The 12,606-nt window shown below is 38.9% G+C and overlaps 1 protein-coding gene across 4 annotated transcripts in view; it reads right to left on the minus strand.

Moving 5' to 3' along the window:
• Positions 1-12,606, minus strand: part of LOC128692720 (protein SCAI) — a 154,944-nt gene that overhangs the window by 105,683 nt on the left and 36,655 nt on the right. For all 4 annotated transcript variants that reach the window (XM_070090028.1, XM_070090024.1, XM_070090027.1 and 1 more), the window contains exons 5-6: positions 8,871-9,028; positions 3,849-3,942 (exon numbers count right to left, since the gene is read on the minus strand). In XM_070090028.1, coding sequence (XP_069946129.1) covers positions 3,849-3,942; positions 8,871-9,028 — 252 coding nt within the window. The remainder of the gene's footprint in view (positions 1-3,848; positions 3,943-8,870; positions 9,029-12,606) is intronic.

A 12,606-nucleotide genomic window follows, 5' to 3' on the forward strand; every position in this document is an offset into this window, starting at 1 on the left:
TTATTCTTTGACGAACCCATGATGGAAATTATTGTCAGGGAAAGCAACAGATGCTATGAGTACACCATGGCAAACAATACTTTCACCAAGCTCATGGCTACACAGGTGGAAGGAGACAACTGTGGCTGAGATGTATCTTTTCTTTGCCACAATAATGCTTATGCCACATGTGTATAAGCACAAAGTGAAATCATACTGGTCAACAGACCACCTGATTGCAACCCCAGGTTTCAGTGATATAATGGAAGTGAATCGATTTGTGCTACTATTATGTATGTTTCACTTCTCAGACAAAACCAGGCCTGACAGAAATGACAGGTTATATAAGATTAGGAATGTGTGTGTATCTGAAAGAGAAATTCAATATGTATTTTTATCCCTTCAGGAAGCTTGTAATTGACGAGTCTTTGATTCTGTTCAAAGGAAGACTCTCTTTCAAGCAGTACATACCAAGCAAGAGGAAACGCTTTGGTATAAAGTTGTTTGTGCTTTGTGATTGTTACAGTGGTCTGGTATTGGATATTATTGTGTACACTGGAAGTTATACATTCCAAAATACCAGGAAGTTATTGGGCATCTCTGGTGATGTGGTTAGAACAATGATAGAACCATACCTTGGTAAGGGGCATATATTATATACTGATAACTGGTACACAAGCCCCTCGCTCAGTGATTTTTTGTGAGTGAACATGACAGATGTGTGTGGCACAGTGCGTGCAAATCAGAAACATATGCCCAGGTTTGATGCTGACACTCGTACAGGTGAGGTTCAGGCGTTTGCTGCCAATGACATCATGGCATTTCGGTGGCATGACAAACGAGATGTCACACTGTTGTCATCAGTTCACCCTAAAGAAATGACAAACAGTGGCAGGCAGCATAGAGAGACCAATGAACCCATTCTAAAACCTGCAGCTGTGATTGATTACACCCTCAATATGCACTCAGTGGACAAATGTGACATGCAGATTGGGTTTGCTGATTGCGTTTGCAAGAGTTACAAGTGGTACATAAAACTCTTTTTCCATCTTCTGGACATTTCCATGCTCAATGCTTATAATATGTATAAGATGAAGACCAGAAACAAACCATCATATGGCAAATTCTGTTTGTCTGTCACCAGACAAATAGTATTCAAGTACCAAGGAACAACACCTGCAATAGACCGCCCACTAAATTATCAACAATTACCTTCTCGTCTGAAGCATGGTGATCACTTCCTAGTAAAACTGCCTGCTACTGCTTTCAAGAAAAAGGCTCGGAAGAGGTGTTACGTCTGTGCACATACAAAAAAACGCCCACAACAACGCAGAGACACTCGTTTTATGTGTGAGGAGTGTAAAACACCACTGTGCATGACACCATATTTCAAAGACTTCCACAGGCTGCAGAACTTCTAGAAACATTCCCTGTGACTGTATATGTGTATATAAGATACAGAAAAATAGTAATAAACAACATTTTATGTCGTTAGCGTGTGAAAACAACAATTATAAATAATATAAGGACAACAGTGTTTGTGTAGTTTTTTTTTTTTTTTCCCCAACAAGTCGGCCGTCTCCCACCGAGGCAGGGTGACCCAAAAAAGAAAGAAAATCCCCAAAAAGAAAATACTTTCATCATCATTCAACACTTTCACCACACTTGCACATTATCACTGCTTTTGCAGAGGTGCTCAGAATACAACAGTTTAGAAGCATATACGTATAAAGATACACAACATATCCCTCCAAACTGCCAATATCCCAAACCCCTCCTTTAAAGTGCAGGCATTGTACTTCCCATTTCCAGGACTCAAGTCCGACTATATGAAAATAACCGGTTTCCCTGAATCCCTTCACTAAATATTACCCTGCTCACACTCCAACAGATCGTCAGGTCCCAAGTATCATTCGTCTCCATTCACTCCTATCTAACACGCTCATGCACGCTTGCTGGAAGTCCAAGCCCCTCGCCCACAAAACCTCCTTTACCCCCTCTTTCCAACCCTTTCGAGGACGACCCCTACCCCTCTTTCCTTCCCCTATAGATTTATATGCTTTCCATGTCATTCTACTTTGATCCATTCTCTCTAAATGACCAAACCACCTCAACAACCCCTCTTCTGCCCTCTGACTAATGGAGTTATTGTGTAGTAAATAAAAAGAAAAAAATTATAAAATAGTGCTAATATTGGTCTCACAGGCCATAAAAGTTACTTGGAAAAACAAAATTAAAAAATAATAGAAAATAGTACAGTACCTAAAAAACAAAAAAAAATAATACTGGGTGACAGCAGTCGGCGATGTTGCCATATATGTACCGGGCATTTTGTGTCAACTTCACGCCTCCATATCTCGGTAAGTATTTATTGTAAAATTTTTTTGTTTAGCCTATAATGTTTAGAAAAAAAAAAACTCTTTTCATAAGAAATTTTTTTTTTTTTTTTAAATTTGGGGGACCCTGAGAACAAGTCTCTGAGAGGGCCTGTGGACCTTGAAAGGGTTAAAAATGGTGTTACAGGAGAATAGGAGTGTTTCTCTTTATTTATTCTACTGTACCAATGTGGAGACAACTTGTACACAATGTAAAGTGATGAAAACCAGACGCATTTGCCTGGTTTTACATTACGTGTGAGTAGGGTGAGGCAGGGAGCACTCACCCCGACTTCCTACAAATAAAACTTGCCTATCACCGTACATTAAGACTACAAATATTTTAAGGTAATTAATGCATGTACTGTATATGTATTTTATCGCTCTGGGCCGCTTTAATTAAATGTCATAGCATATTACATGTGGATGGGGTGGGGTGGGCTGACCTGGCTGGCTACCATACCTCCAAAGCCTGACTTCCTACAAATTAAGACTAACCTCTCACCCTACATTAAGTCTACAAATATTTTAAGGTAAGTAACGGGTGTACTGTGTGTGTATTTTACTTTTTATTGTTTTTAATGCATAGTTCTATTGCTAACTTAATATATATTAGTGTAAACTTATTACCTGGCATTTATATGCATTTATAAGTGGAAAAAATGGAGTTCTGCTTTCCAGCAGTAGCCTGGAACCTAACCTGCCATATATGTGGGGCCTTACTGTATACCTTTATGAATTAATAGATATATATAACTAAACTGTTGTATCTGAGTGGCTCTGCAAAGATAGTGCTTGTGTGTGAATGATGGTGAAAGTACTGAATGATGGTAAAAAGTGTTTCTTTTTTGGGTCACCCTGCCTCAGTGGGAGACAGCAGAAGTGTTAAAAAAAATTATCACTTATTTTGCTATCGCTACTTTTTTTCCTAAACTAACTTTTTATCAGTTCTCACACGGAGGCTTTGGGAAATTATGGAGGGCTGGAGCTCCTTAATTTCACCCTTGGCACTGCTATTGGACCCAAGTTACTTTTACTCCCTTAAAGGGAACTACAGCATTTATGAATACAAACTGTTCAGGTAATTTTTTTATATAAAATTTCTATGGATTTTTTCGTGCAGGTTCCAAGCTTTTTGTACTATGAAGTGTTGAGACTGAAGATACTTTATTGTGATTACTTTTTTTTTTGTACACTCTACTACTTGAACCAATGTTCCTCTGAAAACAACTGATCATCTTACCTCTCACAATGCTGATTCATTCTCCAAGCTCCACATCCACGAGAAATGTACTAATCATCCATTGTTAAATGACTTGCAATCTGTTAACATGTACTGAGAAGAGATAGCATCAGCCCTACACACCTTGGTAATTTGCAGTGTTTCCTCTTCACAGGTACCAAGCTACAGACATTTATCTACCTTCTCATACCTTCTTTTTTAAAATCTCTCAATTATTCACTTTACAATACTGTAGCTTCAAACTGACTTACCTGGTCATTGCAGTTTCCTACTATAAGTATTTCTTGTAGAGTGAGGTTCATCATTGGAGTCTTCTCCACTGGTGGTGTGTTGTGGCCACTCAGTCTGGAGCAAAAACAATACATTATTATAATCTTGGAGAAGAGATTCACTCACGTGGGTCATACAATGCCTAGGGACTGGGACATTGGGTTCGATCATAGGAATGGGAAGGTAACAAGTTCTTTGGATTAAAAGCCCCTTTCCAGCATCAAGGAACCCCACAGAAGGAATAAAACGTAAGTACATAAAACATAAGTAAATGTCGACAAAGAAAGGGAAGCGGTAATTTCATGCACTGGCCAGGGAGGTATACCATCTTTTAGGAGTGAAGAAGAACAGGATGTGAGTGTGGGGGAGGTGCATGAGCCATTAGGTAGAATGAAAGGGGGTAAAGCAGCTGGAACTGATGGGATCATGACAGAAATGTTAAAAGCAGGGGGGATACAGTGTTGGAGTGGTTGGTATTTTTGTTTAATAAATGTATGAAACCTAGGTAGTAGGTTGGTAGACAGCAACCGCCCAGGGAGGTACTACCATCCTGCCAAGTGAGTGTAAAACGAAAGCCTGTAATTGTTTTACATGATGGTAGGATTGCTGGTGTCTTTTTTCTGTCTCATAAACATGCAAGATTTCAGGTACGTCTTGCTACTTTTACTTACTTAGGTCACACTACACATACATGTACAAGCACATACATACACACCCCTTTGGGTTTTCTTCTATTTTCTTTCTAGCTCTTGTTCTTGTTTATTTCCTCTTACCTTCATGGGGAAGTGGAACAGAATTCTTCCTCCGTAAGTTATACGTGTTGTAAGAGGCGACTAAAATGCCGGGAGCAAGGGGCTAGTAACCCCTTCTCCTGTATATATTACTAAATGTAAAAGGAGAAACTTTCATTTTTCCTTTTGGGCCACCCCACCTCGGTGGGATATGGCCGGTGTGTTGAAAGAAAGAAGAAATGTATGAAAGAGGGGAAGGTAGCTAGGGATTGGCAGAGAGCATGTACAGTCCCTTTATATAAAGGGAAAGAGGACAAAAGAGATTGTAAAAATTATAGAGGAATAAGTTCACTGAGTACACCAGGAAAAGTGTACGTAGGGTTATATTTGAAAGAATTAGAGGCAAGACAGAATGTAGGATTGCGGATAAGCAAGGAGGATTCAGAGTAGGTAGGGGATGAGTAGATCAAGTGTTTACATTGAAGCATATATGTGAACAGTATTTAGATAAAGGTAGGGAAGTTTTTATTGCATTTATGGATTTATAAAAGGCATATGATAGAGTGGATAGGGGAGCAATGTGGCAGATGTTGCAAGTATATGGAATAGGCGTGTAGAAGAGAGGGAGACTACTTCGCAGTAAAAGTAGGTCTTAGACAGGGATGTGTAATGTCACCATGGTTGTATAATATATTTATAGATGGGGTTGTAAAAGAAGTAAATGCTAGGGTGTTCAGGAGAGGGGTGGGATTAAATTATGGGGAATCAAATACAAAATGGGAATTGACACAGTTAATTTTTGCTGATGATACTGTGCTTATGGGAGATTCTAAAGAAAAATTGCGAAGGTTAGTGGATAAGTTTGGGAGTGTGTGTAAAGGTAGAAAGTTGAAAGTAAACATAGAAAAGAGTAAGGTGACGAGGGTATCAAATGATTTAGATAAAGAAAAATTTGATATTAAATTGGGGAGGAGGAGTATGGAAGAAGTGAATGTTTTCAGATACTTGGGAGTCGATGTGTCGGTGGATGGATTTATGAAGGATGAGGTTAATCATAGAACTGATGAGGGGAAAAAAGGTGAGTAGTGCATTGAGGTATATGTGGAGTCAAAAACTGTTATCTATGGAGGCAAAGAAGGGAATGTATGAAAGTATAGTAGTACCAACACTCTTATATGGGTGTGAAGCTTGGGTTGTGAATGCAGCAGCGAGGAGGTGGTTGGAGGGAGTGGAGATGTCCTGTCTAAGGGCAATGTGTGGTGTAAATATTATGCAGAAAATTCGGAGTGTGGAAATTAGGAGAAGGTGTGGAGTTAATAAAAGTATTAGTCAGAGGGCTGAAGAGGGGTTGTCGAGGTGGTTTGGTCATTTAGAGAGAATGGATCAAAGTAGAATGACATGGAGAGCATATAAATCTGTAGGGTAAGGAAGGCAGGGTAGGGGTCGTCCTCGAAAAGTTTGGAAGGAGTAAGGGAGGTTTTGTGGGCGAGGGGCTTGGACTTCCAGCAGGCGTGCATAAGAGTGTTCGATGGGAGTGAATGGTACTTGGGACCTGACGATCTGTTGGAGTGTGAGCAGGGTAATATTTAGTGAAGGGATTCGGGGAAACCGGTTATTTTTGTATAGCCGGACTTGAGTCATGGAAATGGGAAGTACATTGCCTGCACTCTAAAGGAGGGGTTCGGGATATTAGCAGTTTGGAGGGATATGTTGTGTATCCTTATACGTATATGCTTCTGAACTGTTTTGTTCTGAGCATCTCTGCAAAAACAGTGATTATGTGCGAGTGAGGTGAAAGTGTTGAATGATGATGAAAGTATTTTCTTTTTGGGGATTTTCTTTCTTTTTGGGTCACCCTGCCTTGGTGGGAGACGGCCGACTTGTTAAAAAAAAAAAAAAAAAAAATGTATTAGGTAATTCAAATTAATTTAATAAACTTATCTTTGTGGATGGGTATCCTGGCTCTTGTGACAGTCTAGCAGTGTGTTCAAGCAATTTGTTAACTAGTACTGAAATAGATGGAGATAATACCTGGAGAGGAGAGCACCACATATGAAATAAGTAAAGACTAATGGAAACAAGTCACTGACTTTTCTGGGTTAATTTACATGTTACTATGTATGATAATTGTACTTATCCTATTTTGCGGCATCAAAGACACTATTTTTTTCAAAATAAGTCTTGAAAATTTATCCAGCATCTTGGAGGCCAAAGTACCATTTATCTTTTTTTAAATTTAGCCGATCAGAATGGGGGCGGGTCTTCGACACTGGAGCATCACATTCACTATAAAATAAGGTACGTGTACCTATGCCTAAATTAACTTGCTCATGCTGGGAGTGGATAACTGATGTAATATCACAGTCACTAACTGACCAATGCCAATTACGACGACCTGTACATACCAATGAGGTTCAAAATGTAGACAGCACTACTAAAAAAATAATTATTTGATGAATACCAATTTGTGGTTACCTTCATGTCTTACATGATTATCCTATATATTATCATTTTCTATAGCATAATATGTTCAGAGTTCAGGTTTGTATGCTGGGGACTCCCTGCATACTACCATGCAAGGACTAACTGCATGGTAGTATGCATTGCTCGGCAGACCTTCCAGTCCTGTGGTGATTTTGGTTTAATAGATTTTGCTTTAACAGTGATCCAGTGGATTTTCATACAGCCTTTTCTAGCCACTTGGCCCTTATACTTTTTTAATTAATATCTAGCTCAGAAATATAACCTCAAACTGACCTCTATTTCTCAACCTGTACTACTTACTGTAGGCAACTAAAACTGCACCTGCATTTAACCCGTAAACGGTCCAAACGTATATATACGTTCACTACCGTACTGCCCCAACTTTTTTGAGAAAAAAACATTGTTGTTTTTTAATAGGAAAAAAAGAGCATATGGTACCCAGGCATCCCCAATTATTTTAATATGGTGCACAGTGAGTGCTCACATCCATTCTCACATGTCTAGGCGACTCAGGCTTATCGTGGCAATGTTATATGTAGGACACATAAAACGTATATATACGTTTGGGGTACTAGCGGTAAAAACGTATATATACGTTTGGACCGTTTACGGGTTAAACACAGGGTATAGTGTGCATTTGTTGTCATAGGTTGCAAAAGCCCATACATTCATCCATTTGTATCTATGCACTATCAATCAATGATATCAAAGTTTATTCTCTATAAGGATTACAATGCGGGGTTTACAGATTTTGGTTATTTTGTGGTTTACATGTAATAAAATACTAATTACAGAGGGGGCCACTAGAACACCTAGCATGGCTAGGCATTTCGGGCAAACTTAGATTAATTCTTAACCCTAAATTATTACAAATTGTGGAGTAAGTTGACTAAATACTAAGTGACTAAATACTAGTTTGTGAGTTTAGCAATGTGAATGCTTTTGTTTTGGCACAATACATAGTTTCTATATTGGAGTATCACAGGCAAACTTATAACTAGCTAGCAATCATTATTTTAAGATTAAGATACGTATTTCTGCGCTTATAGTCAAATGGGCGAGTGAAAGTGTAAGTGTGAACCACCAGGTGGTTTTTATGTAGTTAGTTGACGAGGTGTATCAGGGAGATAAAATGTTTTCTAACGGTAGTTTTGAAGGTGATGAATGTGTCTGCAGTTCTAGTTTTCAGGTAGGGTGTTCCAGATTTTAGGGCCTTTGACATACATTGAATTTTTGTAAAGGTCAAGTCGGACACGGGGGAATGTCGTAGAGATATTTGTGTCAGGTGTTATGCCTGTGGGTCCTGTCACAACTATCAAGAAAGCATTTTAGGTCAAGGTTAATATTGGAATTTAAGGTCCTGTATATGTAGATTACACAGTAATAAGTGTGGATGTTCTGAACAGAAAGTAAGTTTAGATCTATGAAGAGTGGGGGGGGGGTGTTGCCAGGGATGGGATTTAGTGATTATTCTTACTGCGGTTTTTTGTTGAGTTATTATTGGCTTTGGGTGTGTTGCTGCAGTTGATCCCCAAGCACAAATAGCATAGGCGAGGTATGGATAAACGAGTGAATGGTATAGTGTGAGAAGGGCATTTTGCGGCACATAGTATCGTATCTTGGAGAGGATCCCAACTGTTTTGGATACTTTTTTTTGATGTGTGTTGGATATGGGTGCTGAAATTCAGGTTGTTGTCGAGGTATATGCCTATATAAAAAATATTAAAATTTTCACCCAGTTTGCTTCCCTACCCTCCTCTTACTGTGGCTATATTATAGATTCCTTACCTGTGAGAAAGCACTATGGTGTTTGAATCCATGTCTAAGACATTGATGGTATTGTCAGCATCAATGAAAGACTTTATTTCAGCTAGCACAAGCGACCACTCTAGCTGATCTTCTGGTTCATATGTTGTTGTATATTCATCTATCTGTTTACTTAATTCCTGTAGCAAAATAAGGAATTCTGGAGATTATCGGAAAACAAATTACCGAACATGGATCCTGCAAAAACTGGTCTTTATACTGCATCTATACTAGTGTCAATTACATGGTTCAAAATTACAGCACTGAAACATAAAACAGAGTTATTTGTTTTTATTAACATATCAGCTATTTCCCACCAAGGCAGGGTGACCCAAAAAAGAGAAAATGCTTTCATTATCATTCACTCCATCACTGTCTTGCCCGAGGCTCACCTACACTACAGTTTCAAAAAAATTGCAACATCAACACCCTTCTTTCAGTGTGCAGCTACTTTACTTCAAAATTACAGTACTAAAATACAAAACAGTTTTACGTGCCATAAAAAAAAGTGATATTTTTAGTGACTAAATTTGCATACATCTGTCACTAGAGGGGTAATACTGTATTTACAACCTAGCAGAAAAAGATGCCGTATCAGGTATTTCAGTATACAGCAATACCTGATATCCAATTCTAATTAGAATCATCAACAGGTAAACATTTGTGATCCAATACAAGTATAGCAAAAGTGCTCATCATAGGTGGCTGTGAAGACTGACTTTACTAGGCTGCCATTTGTTTCTTAGAACAGTTTTGCTGAGGATTTTATTCCCAATTAAGCACAATAAATAAATATTAAAAAGTAAGTAGTAGGTTGGTAGACAGCAACTGCCCAGGGAGGTACTACTGTCCTGCCAAGTGAGTGTAAAATGAAAGCCTGTATTTGTTTTATATAATGGTAGGATTGCTGGTGTCCTTTTTTCTGTCTCATAAACATGCAAGATTTCAGGTACGTCTTGCTACTTCTACTTACACTTAAGTCACATTACACATACACGTACAAGCATATACATACACACCCCTCTGGGTTTTCTTCTATTTTCTTTCTAGTTCTTGTTTATTTCCTCTTACCTCCATGGGGAAGTGGAACAGAATTCTTCCTCCGTAAGCCATGCGTGTTGTAAGAGGCAACTTAAATGTCGGGAACAAGGGGCTAGTAACCCCTTCTGTACTAATTACTAAATTTAAAAAGAGAAACTTTCGTTTTTCTTTTTGGGCACCCTGCCTTGCTGGGATACGGCCAGTTTGGGGGGGGGGAGAGGGGGAGGGAGAGAGAGAGAGAGAGAGATGGAGAGAGAGAGATACAGAGAGAGATATAGATATATATATATAGATAGAGAGATAGAGAGAGAGATAGAGAGATAGAGAGATAGATAGAGAGATAGAGAGATAGAGAGATAGAGAGAGAGAGAGAGAGAGATAGAGAGAGAGAGAGATAGAGAGAGAGAGAGAGAGATAGAGAGAGAGATAGAGAGAGATAGAGAGAGATAGAGAGAGATAGAGAGAGATAGAGAGAGATAGAGAGAGATAGAGAGAGAGATAGAGAGAGAGAGAGAGAGAGAGAGAGAGGTTGGTAGTAGGTTGGTAGACAGCAACCACCCAGGGAGGTACTACTGTCCTGCCAAGTGAGTGTAAAACGAAAGCCTGTGATTGTTTTACATGATGGTAGGATTGCTGATGTCTTTTGTCTGTCTCAAATATGCAAGATTACAGGCATGTCTTGCTACTTCTACTTACACTTAGGTCACACTACACATACATGTACACATTTATTTATACACACTCATCTGAGTTTTCTTTGATTTTATCTTAATAGTTCTTGGTCTTATTAATTTTCCTTTTATATCCATGGGGAAGTGGAATAAGAATCTTTCCTCCGTAAGCCATGCGTGTTGTAAAAGTCAACTAAAATGCCAGGAACAATGGGCTAGTAACCCCTTTTCCTGTAAAGATTACTAAAAAGAATAAGAAGAAGAAAATTGTCAAAGTGGGAAGTCTGAATGTGCGTGGATGTTGTGCAAATGATAAGAAAGAGATGATTGTGGATGTTATGAATGAGAAGCTGGATGTCCTGGCTTTAAGTGAAACAAAGCTGAAGGGGGTGGGAGAGTTTCAGTGGAGAGGAATAAATGGGATTAGGTCAGGGGTTTCAAATAGAGTTAGAGCTAAAGAAGGAGTAGCAATAATGTTGAAGGATAAGCTATGGCAGGAAAAGAGGGACTATAAATGTATTAATTCAAGGATTATGTGGAGTAAAATAAAGATTGGATGTGAAAAGTGGGTTATAATAAGCGTGTATGCACCTGGAGAAGAGAGAAGTGTAGAGGAGAGAGAGAGATTTTGGGAAATGTTGAGTGAATGCGTGGGGAGTTTTGAATCAAGTGTGAGAGTAATGGTGGTTGGGGATTTCAATGCTAAAGTGGGTAAAAATGTTATGGAGGGAGTAGTAGGTAAATTTGGGGTGCCAGGGGTAAATGTAAATGGGGAGCCTTTAATTGAGCTATGTGTAGAAAGAAATTTGGTAATAAGTACTACATATTTTATGAAAAAGAGGATAAATAAATATACAAGGTATGATGTAGCACGTAATGAAAGTAGTTTATTAGATTATGTATTGGTGGATAAAAGGTTGATGGGTAGGCTCCAGGATGTACATGTTTATAGAGGGGCAACTGATATATCGGATCATTATTTAGTTGTAGCTACAGTTAGAGTAAGAGGTAGATGGGAAAAGAGGAAGGTGGCAACAAGTAAGAGGGAGGTGAAAGTGTATAAACTAAGGGAGGAGAAAGTTCGGGTGAGATATAAGCGACTATTGGCAGAAAGGTGGGCTAGTGCAAAGATGAGTAGTGGGGGGGTTGAAGAGGGTTGGAATAGTTTTAAAAATGCAGTATTAGAATGTGGGGCAGAAGTTTGTGGTTATAGGAGGGTGGGGGCAGGAGGAAAGAGGAGTGATTGGTGGAATGATGAAGTAAAGGGTGTGATAAAAGAGAAAAAGGTAGCTTATGAGAGGTTTTTACAAAGCAGAAGTGTTATAAGAAGAGCAGAGTATATGGAGAGTAAAAGAAAGGTAAAGAGAGTGGTGAGAGAGTGCAAAAGGAGAGCAGATGATAGAGTGGGAGAGGCACTGTCAAGAAATTTTAATGAAAATAAGAAAAAATTTTGGAGTGAGTTAAACAAGTTAAGAAAGCCTAGGGAAAATATGGATTTGTCAGTTAAAAACAGAGTAGGGGAGTTAGTAGATGGGGAGATGGAGGTATTGGGTAGATGGCGAGAATATTTTGAGGAACTTTTAAATGTTAAGGAAGAAACAGAGGCAGTAATTTCATGCACTGATCAGGGAGGTATACCATCTTTTAGGAGTGAAGAAGAGCAGAATGTAAGTGTGGGGGAGGTACGTGAAGCATTACGTAAAATGAAAGGGGGTAAAGCAGCTGGAACTGATGGGATCATGACAGAAATGTTAAAAGCAGGGGGGGATATAGTGTTGGAGTGGTTGGTACTTTTGTTTAATAAATGTATGAAAGAGGGGAAGGTACCTAGGGATTGGCAGAGAGCATGTATAGTCCCTTTATATAAAGGGAAAGGGGAAAAAAGAGACTGTAAAAATTATAGAGGAATAAGCTTACTGAGTATACCAGGAAAAGTGTACGGTAGGGTTATAATTGAAAGAATTAGAGGTAAGACAGAATGTAGGATTGCGGATGAGCAAGGAGGT

The sequence above is a fragment of the Cherax quadricarinatus genome, chromosome 30 (assembly GCF_038502225.1).
Source record: "Cherax quadricarinatus isolate ZL_2023a chromosome 30, ASM3850222v1, whole genome shotgun sequence".
In the NCBI taxonomy this organism is placed as follows: Eukaryota; Metazoa; Arthropoda; class Malacostraca; order Decapoda; family Parastacidae; genus Cherax; species Cherax quadricarinatus.